The 15,991-nt window shown below is 37.4% G+C and overlaps 1 protein-coding gene across 4 annotated transcripts in view; it reads right to left on the bottom strand.

The window, feature by feature from the left end:
* The window catches only part of ebf1a (EBF transcription factor 1a), a 119,812-nt gene that overhangs the window by 89,428 nt on the left and 14,393 nt on the right, over positions 1-15,991 (bottom strand). For all 4 annotated transcript variants that reach the window (XM_059515783.1, XM_059515784.1, XM_059515786.1 and 1 more), the window contains exon 6: positions 15,273-15,341. In XM_059515783.1, the coding sequence (XP_059371766.1) occupies positions 15,273-15,341 (69 nt within the window). The remainder of the gene's footprint in view (positions 1-15,272; positions 15,342-15,991) is intronic.

Here is a 15,991-nt window from a genome sequence, read left to right as displayed (position 1 = left end):
TCAATTACGGATCAATATTGCCCAGTTCATACACTGATATTCAATAACTGTATTTGCCTTATAATTTCTGCATCTGTTTTTTCCTCCAACCTCCTCTGTTCTAAAGGTACCAGCACTTAAGGCGCTGAGCAATTATGGAAATGGAGCTCAGCATCCCTCCATCGCTCCCACTCGGAACAGACGAGGCGGCAGCGGCTTGACGGCTAATCGATAAGCGCTCTCCTAAGAGCAGCATTGCGACCTCTGACCTCTGTAAGCCCGGCGTCTGACAGCTGACAAAAGGAGAGCTTTATTTGACTGAATTAGAAAATTGCATCATTCCATTTCGCCTCATGGACAGAGAAAAAGGAAAAGACAAAGAGAGAAGCGGGAGGTGGAGGGAATGATGTCAGTTCAAAAACAAACAAACATACAGCAGAAATCAGGACCTGAGAGACAGGAAGTTATGTAAGCGCTAGTACTGTGGTTTTGATCACTGCCTTCCTCTAAACTCTATACATTAATTTCGCTGTTTTTATCAGTTTTCAGCAGCATTGCCTTGCTCTCAGTCACTTACAGTAAACATTCAACATGTAAACTGCTCAGGAGATAAAACTCAACCTGTCAGAACAGAAGAATGAGGTAATTGGATGGTATACAGGCCAGCTGTTTAGCTTTTTTCCCCACTAGAGCCAAACAACAAACAGTCATAAGTGCCAGATTAGCCCTCAGTGGTTTTCAAAGTCAAGTCTTTTCACCTCATTTTTAAAGCAATTCACCCAAAAATGATCATTCAGCATAATAATATTGTTTTTTCATTTGTTTCGCTTACAAATCTACTGTAAGGCCATAGAAGGCTTAAAAAGTGCCATCGACCATATTTATGGTGCGTTTTGGTCCTTTTATGAGTTTGACATCACATTATGTATATGTATAGGAAAGAGCAGCCATTCAGCTTTATACCTGTTTTGTGCTCCACAGATATAAGAAGTCATTGTTCGAGTGACATAAGGCTGAGTACAGTAGATGATAACAGAATTTCCACTTTCCAGAAATGTTTCTTAAGCAGCAGATCAGCAAGAATGAGAATTTGAATTTCTTGTGACACTGAAGACTGGAGCAATGGCTACTGAAAATCCAGATGTGCTATCACAGGAAACAATTACATTTTTAAATATATTATTATTCATGTAGAAAATGGTTATTTTAAATTATAATAACATTTCGCCATGTTACAGTTTTACTCTATTTTTGATTAAATAAATGCAGCCTTGTTGAGCATAAGAGACTTCTTACAAAAACAGTGTCTTATTGTTTTACTTTAAATGCATTGACTGTAAGCTGAATATAACAGATATAGTAACACTATTGGTGATGGAGAAAGTCTAGGTGAAGGTCAGACAAAGAGGGAGAATGAGGCTCTTAAGGCTGGATTAAAGTCTGCCATCCTCTAATTTAGTTGAAGCAATTAATGAATGTGAATAGTCTTCTGTGACAATAGCGTGATATATGTGCAAACTGAAATGTACCGGACATGTTTGTTGTTTTTGGGCACTGGTGCCGTACTGTCAGGGTGGAGGGGAATGCTAAAAACAACAATGCAGACCACAGTAGGAGGCTGTGGTCTACTTCCTGTGCGGTGCACACTGGGAAGTATCAAATGCACAGACACAACTATCCTAAACAAAACAACTCTCCCAATAATTCTTAAACATCTGTGACTGACAGCTGTGCTGTAGAATATAGTCTGAGTAAAAATAGCTTAGCTCAAAACGACCTGTGTGCAAATCTGGCCATGTTGTGTTTTCAGTGGAGGCATCCTAATTTGCATCTAGTTAAGAGGGGGCATATTTCCTCTGCATTCCGCTCTTTCTTGCTTTCACACACCCTTTCTCTTAGGTGTAAAATCTACTGCACAAAATGCCCTAAATAGTTGACGCACTGCCTCTGGAGAACTGGGACATAATTCATTTGGGTTAGTATGGCTCTCACATCCCCTTCACAAACATCTGAACAAAAGCAGACAGAAACACAAGCAGGTAGGGAGTCAGATTTAGGCTTCATGAAGAAAGAACAAGAGAGAGACAGTGGATTTTCGCTTGGCTGAAGAGAAAGAGAGTGAGCAACAGGGTGTCTACAGCTGTGTTTCAATAGCTAGTAGGGTACTCTAAAGCTTACTGCTTACATAGGCAGCTGACTTCTATGGTTGCATCTTAATTGAATGATTGATTTGGAACGCATAAATATGCATAGCACACACATTTTGAATAAAGTAGTAAATATTAATTTCATTTTCTTTTAATTATTTTAAAAATTATTTTATATTAATTATTTTTTGAATTGATCAATGTATTTTTTATAAAAAAATTTTTTATATGTGAGCCAGATTCTTCCACTAACAAATGTTATTTCTTATTTCAAATATCATGATTGTGACTATATTGCTTTTCACAATTAAATGTTTTATTAGTTAAAAAAGGCAGAAACAGGCTTTCAATATTTATTTATTATACATCTTATTGAGTTCTTTTAAAAGTATATATTATATACTCTACCATTCCATGCATTGTATCAAAATACAAAAAAAGTAATATTTACAAGAATTGTTTTTTATTCATACATATTTTAAATGCAATTTATTTATGTGATTGCAAAACAATTAATTTTTTTACTTATGAATTTTCTAATAATTTTTTAACATTGTAAAAGTTTTGATCAATTACTAAATTAATTTCTTTCAAAACAAAAATAAAACTGACCCCAAATGTTAAGAATAGCAGTGTATTTATACTATATCTGTTTTTTCTTTTATTATTTTAATGCCATTTATTTATATATAATATATGGTATTTATTTGTTAATTGAGTTCATCACAATGCATTCTGGAACTGCCTTCTACACAAAAGTTACATGCAATGCTGTTTTAGAATTTGTGCAAAATGAGGTGACTTAGAATGTAGCATAAACTGCATTCCACCAACCTGCCCTGAAAATGATACCTACAGAGGCAGCTCACTAGGTTCTGAAACAGACCTTGGTTGTGTGCTTTTTAAACACACATATAAAAAGGACACACTTCTCCAAACTCTTCCGCAGTGTATCCCTAAAAAGAGGTACCACAGACAGGAGGGGGTCAGGTGAGCTCTGAGGCTATGTGAGAAACCAGCTCTGAATGCACCCAGTGCTGAACTAACATGTCCATCTATTTTTCATTCTCTGACCCTTTTGTGATTCAGAATATCATTCTCAGCCCTTTCGCTTGCTCTCTCTCTCTCTCTCTCTCTCTTCATCCAGCACTTACAGAGCTGTAACCTGAGCCATCCATTTACCCTGCCAGGGCCACAGCTCTCTCTCTCTCTCGCTCTCACTGTGTGTTTCTAAGTGTATGTGAACACTGAATGATAACATGAGCACTTGTGCATAGAAGTGGACCCTGACATCACTTCTATGCAGGACTTCAAGACAACACGGCAAGCATTCAAGCTATTAATATGAACAAGATTAGCATTTTTTTTCTACATGTACATTAATAATAGAGATGCACATTACATCTCGGGCACTACATCATTTACGTACCAAGAGCACATACTACACTTATCAAAACATGTATGTCAGCAGGTAAAACATATTTGTAATTCATTCAACGCTAACACCCAGATAGGGGTGGCATGTACAAACGCAGAGACAGAGAGACAGAGTGAGTGGTCCTCTTTCCTCAGCAAAACACTAAAACACTGAAATCTGATTACGCATGGAGGATGAAACAGATGAGAAATGAGAGACGCCTCCACCAGCTTCTGCTAGACAGATGTGTGTGTCTGTGTGTTTGTGTACACTTTCGTTCCCAACCCCCAATTGTGCAAAATTAAGCAATAGTGTCAGCCTTGTTTCCTTATGTTGTAGGCTTCTTAACTAGCTTAACCATCACATCTCCAGTGGTCAACCAGCCTCTTGAGAACCTTTAAGTTCCCAGTTTAAAAAATATGTTCTAAGAATGTTTTGCTAGAATTCCATTTATGCTCAAAACATTCAGTTTTTTAAATGTTTAAAATACTTTTTTATTGGTTATATTAACAATAGAGAAGTGAATGTTCTCACAATCATTTGAAACTAGCAATAAGTAATATATATATATATATATATATATATATATATAGATCAACTAAAATGGTTCAGAAATATGTGCTATGAGCAACTATGAAGAACTTGCTGTTAATAGCAGAATAGTAGCCACAAGTTATGAGAACATTCCGTTAACTGGGATGCTGGTTGACCAACATTTTTGGACCATTATGAAAGTTTATTTTGTTTTAGACTGTTTCACATTGAGCAGGACAAAAAATTTCTCTAATCATAAAATGATCTTGCGCACTCCTAGCTGTAAGTGGCTAATTCAGTGCAGATTGTATTACAATAGCATTAGCGCCATAAAATGTGTTGATTGTGCACGTACGTGAGCTTGAGCACATAAAGAGAGAAAAAAAGCGAGAGAATGTGTATAAAGAGAGCTGGTGTCCCCTACAAGATGAAAGCCCATTGACGTTTTAAAGCAGCTTCGACCTTTGCCTGCATCTGGCTGTCAATCACAGTTACCCACAGTCCCCTGAGGCAGTTTTGCCGGCCCCAGGAAAAAAAATTAAAAAAATAAGATGGTGAAAGAGTGAGAGAAAGAAAGAAACATCAGGAACACAACATGGAGGGAGCTCCAGGCCAGCCCAGTGAAGCCACCAGCACCTTAGGGCTGCATAATCATCCACTACTCAGCAACTCTGCAGGCCTGCAACACACATTCACTGTGCACTACAGTTCCCACAGTCCTCAGCCCTAAGGCCCAAATATACAGGATGTCAATCAAATTGTTGAGTACTGATGGTGTTCCTGGAGATACGACAATCCAATAGCTGCACTCGTCTTCTGCACTTGTTTGTACAGGCTCCCTGATGTGCGGAATATTGATGGTGGAAGATAATGATTAGTGTTAGTGATAGACCTCTCAGCCACCCTATACTGACCTATACAACTACTGCAACTCCTGCCTTTATTGCCCAATCTAAAGTCACTGTTAATGGTTTTTAAGATCTGTATTGCCAAATAGTGCACAACTGCAAACAACAAACGTTTAAAAGGAAAGTTCACCTAAAAAAAATTATTTTGTCATAATTTACTAACCATCATGTCATCTAACTTCTTTCTTTCTTCAAATAGATTTAAATGGAGACATTTAGCAGAATGTCCCTGCTACTCTTTTCAATATAATGCAATATAAAAAATAATGTCAAAACTTTCGTCTGTCATAATAAAATTCGAATCAGGTTTGATTTTCTGTGTTTTCGCATCTGTAGCAAGCATTTTGATAGGAAAGGATGACAAACACAAAAAAATCCCCTGAAAAAACGAGGACCTTTAATGATGGCAGAACTTTTTCTTGGGTGAACTGTTCCTTTAATGACACCCAGTGTAGATTGAATTGACAGGGCATGGCATAGAGTTCAGACAGATATTTTTATTGGGCAGAGCTAGTGTAGGGTCTAGCAATTAGAGGAGTAGACATAAGGCATAATGTAGTCAGTCTCAGACAGTACAAACAAGATTAACTTCCAGGTGGGCACAGTGTAAGGCACACACACATACACACACAACCAACACACTCAGGTCCAGCAGCAAAAAGCACGTCCAGTGGTAAAAACATATTTGAGCAGTGTCAGCCAATGAAAAGGCTCGGTATTCTGTATGATACTAATGAAACACACACAAACTAAAACTGATCTGGAAAAGCATACACAGTCCTCCATTGAACACATTTACTCTGAGAGGTCTAAACATCTCACCCTCATGGTAGCAACATGGGAGGTGTGCTTGAACAAGTTCTTAGGTCTTAAAAATGGACTTAACATAAGCTCTTAATGCATATTTCTTGTCTTACTATGATCCCTGTCCTACATTTTTTCATTTTCGATAACCTGGATGTATGACACAATACAGAAGAAAAAGATCTTTTGAAACTTAAGTTTCATCACAAATAACTAACATCTAACACTGTTTCGTCAATCTCAAATTCATGTTATTCTTTCTATATTCTTAAATGTAACAGTTACTTTTCACTATCAAATCAATTTCAGATTTCTAAAATCAAGCCCTGTTGCTCATTTGCATCACATTGTGCAGGTAAAATGGGTTGCAAATGCCACTTCACGTTGATTTAACATAATACATTCCGTGATCTTTACCTGAACTGAATGAGAATGTATAGCAAAGTATAGGCCGAAGACGACACGGTTGTGGCGATAAAAATAGAACAAAGAGAAACAGAGAGAGAGCGATGGATGACAGGGTAAATGACTGTGTGTGTGTTTAAAAGAAAGGTGATCATGAAGAGTGAGGGAATATGGTGGGATCTGTGCTTAACTTGCTCCAGGGCAAGTCTGTTCCTTCTGACACCTTCTAAACACACACACATACTCGTGTTCACACACTTCCAATGTTTCAGTAATGGGGCACTTTTTTTTTTTTTTTTTACAATAAACTATAATTAGTAAACAATGAGTGCTTAACGATTACAAAATCTCTTTCTTTCTCTCCTTCATTCTTATTTTTAAGACTCACACTACATATATCCATGGTGCATGTGAAACAACTATGTATAAGTATAATATTTGTTTCTAAGAAAATATCATAAAAATAGGGGAACCCAGGCCTGTCGGTAAACTAAATTAGCATCAAATGCAAATGAGTTGGGTGCTTAATGGTGGAACAGGTGCAGTCAGGGTCCCTAAATGAGATAAATGAATAAAACATCCCTGGGCACGCCTGTGAAAGCTGACACAAAGTCAATGGCATGAATTATTCAGCAGCCAGCTCAGGCTGTGTACTGCTGACCTCTCACCACAGGAAGTGCATCCCAAACACAACAAACCACAACAATGGACTTCAGACACGGGGGTTCCCTCTGTGCAGCACGCACGCAAATACACACACCCACTGAGCACTACACAATGCTAAATATAGATCTATGAAATCTTGATTGGCTTCACCATGTGGATTATTTATTTCTCAAGGAAAATATCTAAATAAGATTGACTTTAGAGGAAAAATTGTGGGTATGAACCTTACTCAATTTTGTTAGATTACTGCTTTAAGCAAGAAAACAAACATTATTTTCCAATGATCAAACGTACTGTAATTCAATATAAATTCAATATAAAATTCAATATAAGCTCTATAAAAATGACTAAATATTTTAAAGGAATACTCCATCCCAAAATGAAAATTTTGTAATTAATCACTTAACCCCATGTTATTCCAAACCCATAAAAGCTTTGTTTGTCTTCGGAACACAATTTAAGACATTTTGGATGAAAACTGGGAGGCTTGAGACTGTCCCATAGACTTTCAAGTAAATTACACTGTCAAGGTCCATAAAAGTATGAAAAGCATCGTCAGAATAGTCCATTTGCCATCAGTGTTTCAACCGTAACGTTATGAAGCGTTGAGAATAAATTTTGTACACGAATAAAAGAAAAAAAATTATTTTATTTAACAGTTCCTTTGTCAACAGTCTCCTCTGTGTCTCCCCACATCACTCAAACTGTCTACGCTTTTCTGTATCAGCCGTGCCACAAGGATGTGCTGTTTTCTTTCAAATCAAAGCATAAATGCACATAGAAACAAAGCATTCTTGTGGTGTGGCTGACACAAAAGACCATATGCAGCATACAGTGATATGGAGAGACACATAGGAGACTGTTGACAAAGGAATTGTTGAATCGAGTCGTTATTTTTGTTTTATTCGCATACAAAAAGTATTCTTGTCGCTTCATAATGTTACGGTTGAAACACTGATGGCAGATGGACTATTCTGATGATGCTTTTCATACTTTTCTGGACCTTGACAGTGTCATTTACATGGCAGTCTATGGGACAGTCTCAAGCCTCCTGGTTTTCATCCAATATATAAATTGTGTTCCGAAGACTAACTAAGCTTTTACAGTTTTGGAACGACATGGAGGTAAGTGATTACATTACACAGTTTTCATTTAAGTATCCCTTTAAGCAATTTATGTTTTTTTATATATATATATTTTGAGCTATCAAAAAGACAAAAAAAAAAAAATCTAAAGAAAGGTATTTGTCTTCAGTAAGGCATTACAAGACAAATAAACATTTAGAAATTTTCACATACTTTTTACAAACTTGTTTTTTCACATACTTTTTACATACTTTTTTTTTTCCATTTTTGGATGTGGCTGATCACTTGTTTAAGTATGTGTGTGTTCATCTGTGTGTTTGTGTGTGTTGACAGAACTAATAGGATTACCCTGATGCCCCTGCATGAGCGCATCCAGTGGAGAGAGGTGGGGGAGGTGGGGTGTTTTCCCAGCATGCCCTTTACAGGGAAATCTGACGCTGCTTACAGTAGACTGAGAAAAACTTCAGGTTTAACATGAATAAGTTGTATATGCGAGCTTGCATTTTAAAAAGTGAATGACTGGGAGAGTTCAATGCATCTGTTGCTGCAGAACTAGACAGGAAGCCGCCCTGAAGCTGCGGTGACATCACCTTCCCCGGGAGGAGTACTTCCTGTCTGACATTCCTCAATCAACACACATACACTTGTGAGGAAATGGCATACATCAACAATACCCTCTATATGAACACACACAAACACACGTTCTCACCCGCACACAAGCTTCTTAAAACAACACCAGTTTAATCTGTGTCACCAGTAGTATGTGAAAATGAGACCGTTTGGTTATTTGTCTTGGAATGAAAGCACATTTTTCTCTTTGTTTTACTCTTACACACTCTTTCTCATCACTAAGTGTTGTCAGTAGCACTGAGTGGCTGATCAGTCATCATGTGGGTCAGATCTCTGTCTAAAGCGTGTGAAGTGGATCAGTGATCTGGCTGATCTGTGGCTCTTATCTGTGGGAGCAGAGGAGAAGACTCTGACTGCCAGGGTTTCCAGCATTAGCCTGAAGGGCCGATCAGCCGTTCCAGAGATCACAAACTTATGCCCTGTGTGTGAATAACAGGCTGGACAAGCAGAGACAAAAGAGCACTGAGTAAAGCAGAGAGAATAGTTGTGTGTTTGCATGTGTTTCTGATCTATGAACTTGGGGACTACATTTTCTATCATTGAGAATGCAATTCATGTGAAAAAAAAATTAATTTGCAAGTAAAGCAGAAATCTTTATCTAGTGTGTTAAAGAGCACATATCTGTCACTTCCAGGGACAATTACACAAAATATGCATTACTTTTAAAAAGTTTGAGGTCAGAAGTAATTTTTTTCTTAAATGAAATTAATACTTTTATTCAGTAAGGATGCATTCAATTGTAGCTAAGTTATTATTTAAGTTATTATAAGTATATTTGATTTTACAAAATATTTTTCTTTCAAATAAATGCTGTTCTTTTGAACTTTCTATCTGAAAACAACATTGATAATAATAACAAGACATTTTTCTTGAATACTAAATCAGCATTTTAGAATGATTTCTGAAGGATCATGTGACTCTAGACTAGAGTAATGGCTACTGAAATTTCAGCCACAGAAATATGAATTATATATTTAAATATTAATTAACTAACATTTACAATATTTCTGTTTTTAATTAAATCAGATGAAACTAAATCAAATTATTTTTATTAAATGAATGCAGCCTCAAAGGCATTCTTTCAAAAACATTAGAAAATATTACTAACCCCAAACTTTTTATCGATAGCATTAACTGACAAGTTGTAGTCTCTGGTCAAGCCATTATAACTGAATGACTTGCAGTTTAAAGCGTGAAGACATCATACTCTGAAGAAGTTTTCAAGCAATTTTGGGGAAAAGTCACATACCATTTAGAAATTAATGAAGTAAATATGTTTATGGATTTATTCTTGACAAAATATATTCACCTTAAGTGATCATTTTGTTGTGCTTTTTATGCACATTTTGGAAATATTATTCACATTTTTAAATCACTGTAGAGTGTTTTTTTTATCAAATCTGCTTAAAAATATGAGGATGGAGACCTGTGTTCTGTTGAAAGTGTACCTGTAGCTTAAATCATTGTGTATGGAATCTATTTCAAACATACAAATATTTCAAAGAGTATAAAAACTTTAATAATTGTATGTCTTACTTTGATTACTTACTTTGATACTACCATTTTATGTCTTATTTTGATGACAAGGGTAACTAATACCAACTTAACACAGTTTTACAGTAGCAAATTGATTGGAATTATAATTACTTTGTTTCAAATAATATAAATATAACTCATTAGCTTAATTTAACAATAGTAGATGTTAATGTGTTATTCCTATTTAGATACCTAGATAAATGGGTGTGTGTGTGTGTGTGTGTGTGTGTGTGTGTGTGTGTGATAGAAAGAGAGAGAGAGAGAGCAATAGAGAAGCAAAGCAGGTGCTCAGTACAGAGAGAGAGTAAAGACAGAATGGTAAAGTTGTCAGGGGAGGACAGCACACACAGGGCCACACACACAGGCACGGGCGAGTGGAGAGGAGTGCATGCTCTTCTTTGGGAATCATCCAGGCGGATGATGGAATTGTTGACAGTGAGCTGCATATCTTTAACCCCGTATTAACTCAGAACAGCAGAGCTTGGCCTTTTATTATTCCTGCACCGTTTGGGCTTAAGTAGGCCACACATATACTCCTATACACACAGACTCACACACACAAGCACAGACACACACACACACACACACACACACACGGGAAGAGACATTGTCACTGCATAGGAGCACATCACCTTTCAGCAGCTGTGACAGCCCAGCCTAGAGAGTCACGCACACTTTTTAAAGGCCAACCCACACATTTTCCTGGACTCACATTTCCTTTGTATCTCTTTCAGAGTGAAAGACTCCCCAGTTAATTTTCAGAGAGAAGACAGAAAGATGTTTACCGCAAATGCTTTCTTTCAATGTGATCATGGCTCACACAGATGCTCACGCTGAGCTCTCCACAGTCTCTCAGTCTTAATTGCCACACAATAGGCCTACAGACCGGACAGGATTACGTTAACAATGGGAGCTCCAGCGTGTGAGGATCACTCTCTGGCCACCGATTCAGAGAGCAGCTCTGTGAAATAGAGCCCGCTAATCCACTAATGCAAACATACTGCAAGAATATAACGCTGCTCACTGTCACTGGCTCTTTCCCAACCATCCAGCCTTGAGTTGCAGTTTTATTGCTTAAATGTTGCTCCTTTATAGCTCAGCAAACTACATAGATAGATAGATAGATAGATAGATAGATAGATAGATAGATAGATAGATAGATAGATAGATAGATAGATAGATAGATAGATAGATAGATAGATAGATAGATAGATAGATAGATAGATAGATAGATAGATAGATAGATACAAAATATTTATATTTTAAATAAATGTTTTTTTTTAACTATTCTATTCTATTCATCCATAAAATCCTTAAGTCCAAAACAAAACAAAACTAAACTAAACTAAACTAAACTAAACTTATGTCTGTCCTAGCTGCTGACATTTCAGATTTGCCATCACAGGAATAAATGACATTTTAAAATATATTAAAATCGAAACCAGTTATTTTTCATTCTAATAATCTTTTTGCTGTACTTTTGATCAGCTTTGGTGAGCATAAGAGACTTTTTTTTTTCAAAGACATTACAAAAAAATCTTAACAACCCCAACCTTTTGAATAGTAGTGTAAATAATCAATTCATTTTTAAACAAACTGCAAATAAGAAATAAATTGGCAGCATTCCATAATGCACCATAAGGGCTCTGTTCACACACTAGACATCATTGCGTCTATCTGGGCTATGTTTTAATTGTGTAAACAAGCATTAAATGGATGATTTTTCAGCATCTAAATCCATGAGCACTATTAGCAAGGCGGTATATCACTTTAAAAGTCGTTTAACTTAATGAAATACATTCTATTGCATTCTCATGCTGTTTTTGGATAAAATAGCACATCCTGTTTGAGCGGCCCCTAGCAGAGCAGGAGCAAAAATGGTTCTGTGAAAGCACCCTGTGAAACAGTTCTTCCTGTTCTGCTTTCATGAGAGCTGAAGGTCTTCTTCTAGAAGGTCAAATCTAGCCAGCAATATAGTTGCGAGCCAAAGGCCTCCATTAAACATTCAGAGAAAGGGCACATCAGCCCTTTCCGTGGCGTTTTCCATCCTTCACTATGTTATTTCTTCATGAAGTGGATATCCAGATGTTAAAGATTACATCACAAATAAAGCCTTCCAGCGGGGTCAGGGCTCACGACTGAGTGCAAAGCCACAGAACTCCCACGGTTAGCGCGGGAACTCTGAACTTTCTGCACTCCGAAATCATTATCAGTGTTTAAGAGTATCCATGGTGAGGAAGGCATCAACTGCAATGTTCCCAGGAAGATAGAACGACACCTTTCCCCATTACTGTACAGCTTATTGAGCTTCAATTACTCCTAACACACACAATGATAAGAGAGAAAGAAATCAAGAGAGAATAAGCGAGAGAGAGAGAGCTTCTAAGGGATGTGAAAGAGATGAAGCAGGAGGCAGTGAAAAGGCCTGCTATTAGATGTCACTGGCCTTTTGTGTCCGTGTCAATGAGAGCAGATTAAAGTATTTGAAATAATCTTACTGGGGCATTAACAGAGCTCAGAAGGTAAAAGAGGAGAAGAAAAGGAGAAGACAAGGAGTAAGTCACAACACACATACATTTACACTTGAAATGAGATTAGATACAGCCATCCAATGTAAACTAAACACACCATCTGAGAAAAAAAGCTAGCCAGTTTTAAATTCACGTGAGTTCAATTTACCCCAATCAGATTTTCAAAAGCTTCCCAATGAGTCCAAAAACTCGAAACCCAGTCCCGTGAGTGCACATCTCGCACTGCTGCGAGTAAGATTTGTTCTTTTAACAATCTAATAAGGCATTGTTAGTTGTCTTTATTTCCCTGGCATTCCTCTGGTTTTGCTGAAGTGGCCTGTTGTGCCGTCTTCTGAGAGGAACCTAATTAGGAAATCACTTTCATTACTCCTCCAGAAGAATTAGCGCTACCCTTGCTAATTACTGCTGTAAAACCTAATCAGCTCTTTGAAACAAGACCACACTAATGAGCTTTTATTTATTCAGCTAAATAACTTCAAGGAAAGGAAGACGCTCAAAATCATATTTTTGATGAATTTGGGAGCGCGCGCGCGCTCGTCTACGCTTGCCATAATTGATTCTGTTCAATATTGCGCCTTGTTTGTTGGGAACCCCAGAATGTGAATCCAGCCAAGAAAATATTGAGAATTCCAGTAAACTCTTCCATATCCCCTCACTCTTTTTTCAAATGACCTATTTTCCCGGCTTTGAGAGACACGTGACTAATAGGAAACTGTTACTAATTCCTATTTTACTTGCAGGCAATTAGCAATGCCCTCACATCTGAGCCTAAAGGGCTGTGTGGTGACCTCGAGCGCAGCTGCATGACTTCAGCCAGACCCGAAACACAAACAGCTACAACAGGAGGATCTGAGGAAGCATTTCACAAACTTTATGCAGGGAAACAATCAAGAAGAGTAAGTGATGGGCAGTGTGTTTGTGTGAGCGTGTGCGTTGGATGGAGGTGATGCCACGTGGCATCGAGGGGCTGCAGCTGTCTATGAAAGCTGTGAAGCGTTCTAGCCCAGTGGAGCAGAAATGGGCCAGCCGCACAGACACAGCAGCCAGGTAGAAGCCTCTCTTACTCTGTTACAAACACGCACACACACTTCACTACGGCTGGCAAACCTACAGCTGTGTTCATCTGATAGCACAGGCCACTGACTTATTAACACACAGATGAGAGCACACCTTTGACACTTATCCGCACTTTAATCTGCAGAAATCCGTGCTTAGTTTGCTCGCACCACAAAACGATCGTGTCAGAAAATGAAACAGTCTCGTCCTCAATATTTACGTGACATGGTGGTATGATCTTTTAAACAAAAACGGTAGGAGACGTGCTTCACTGCACACGCTGCTGCCTCCAGAAGTCTCGCACATCTTCAATGCTGATTATTCTTACATGCACACTTCAGAGCACACTTCATACTCAACAACCCCGACAAGGCCTCAAAACATCCCGGCCCGATCACTAAACAATTACTGTTTTGCAAACAAATGGCTTCTGGTCCCAGGAAGCCTTTTTTTATGTTGTCAAGTTGTTTTTCTCACTGTTGGTGAATTCTTTGAACTGCTGCCTTTGATTTGGATAGTATTATATTGAGCAATAGAGCGTATATAGTGATATAGAGCAGCCACACAAAGCTATCATAGAGCAACACTTGCAATTTTGTTTTGAAAATAACTTACATTTCTTAAGTGTATTATCTCTGTAGTGATGCTAACACTGCGTTAAACATAGGCTCTTATTTAATTTGATATGAATTTAAGCATTTTCATCAAAAAAAAAAAGATATACAGTCTGTTATTTGTTTGTACGTACCCAAGTTTTGGTTTGAACATGGGGGGTTGAAGTTTTCCTTAACAGTTCATTAGGCTCTGAATAACTTAATCTAAAACATCTTTTGGAAGGCTATGTACCGTTGCTTTTAACTGTAGCATTTGTTATAATAGCTTATTAATAATTACCAGGCCAATTTATTTTACTTTTTTTAATTAATCAATATAGCATTTGTCATGAAGAAACAATCGCCTGCACATTTAGAACCAATAGCTACAACATGCCACAGTAAAAATCTATAGGGAAAAATCTATTCCCTTCACAGACTATCTAATACAAATTCCACAACAAGTTCGACTAAATTTTACACAATAAATAAGCCTACAATAAAACGTGATACATTCTAGTAAAGGTGGTCTGGAGCAGTTTAAAAATATTTTAATATATGTTACTGCTGGTTCAAGTCTTTTTAGTTTATTTGCCTTTTCATTCTTGCAACAAAAAAAAAATTATATATATATATATATATATATATATATATATATATATGTAAATTATTTTCTCCCCCCCCAAAAAAAGACTTACTGACCCCAAACTTTTGAACAGTATTCTGGTGGTCTAAGAAGATATAAAGACTTATTTTATTTGTCATTTTAGGGTCTTAACTGTTTTAGAAAAATGGAGTGTGGAAGGGAAACAGAGCAAAAATTTTCCTATGTCAAATTAAATATTCAATTACCCCGACAAACTGTGCTATACTTCATAATTCACTATATTTCAATAACACCACTTTCAGCACTTCCACTGGACTAGCAAAGAAAAGTAATGTCTACATACAACATACAAACATCTTATATCCAGCTCTTACCTGTCAATGATGACCGGGTCAGAGGGCGTCTCGTTACGATTGCCACAACTTTTCTTGTCACAGCAGCGGCTAAAAGAGATGGAGGGAGAGAAAGAGAGGAAGAGAGCAGTTAACCTATGTGTTACTGCACATATATCAGCACTGACCTAAAACACAGTGGAGAAGGAAGAGTTAGCAATTATAAAGTAGTCTTTCTTTTACTCCTCCAAGGCAGGCATTCACTCAAGCTGTACACACAGCACACAATATGCTGCCTCTCAGCCTGTGTATTAGTAATTACTGCTAACAGACTCTCCGACTCAGGGACGATCACTGAAGCATTAGAAGTGTGGCTGATAACAGGGCAGTTAACCAGTGATGGAGAGAGAAGACAAGGCCAGAGAGCAGGAAAGGAAAGAATACAGGAGGAAAGGTGAAAGTAAAGAGGGCACTTAAAGGGGACTCTTAGAATACATCCTGGAAGGATTTCAGGTCAGGCAGAAGGGGAAAGTTGCCTGTGTGTATGTGTTTTTTAAGGTGTTGCAACTGTGTTCCAAAAAGAAAATGTTTTATTTAAATATACACTATATTGACAAAAGTATTAGAACACCCCGTTCTAATAAACAGGTTTGTTTGACTTTGGTCATTTCCATGAGTACAGATCTTAATGTTTAAGCATATAATAATAGTCTACGGAATTGTGTGCTTCTAATTTTATAGCAACAGTTTGGACATGACCC

Source organism: Carassius carassius, chromosome 29 (assembly GCF_963082965.1).
Source record: "Carassius carassius chromosome 29, fCarCar2.1, whole genome shotgun sequence".
In the NCBI taxonomy this organism is placed as follows: Eukaryota; Metazoa; Chordata; class Actinopteri; order Cypriniformes; family Cyprinidae; genus Carassius; species Carassius carassius.
This window is presented reverse-complemented; position numbering and strand designations above follow the sequence as displayed.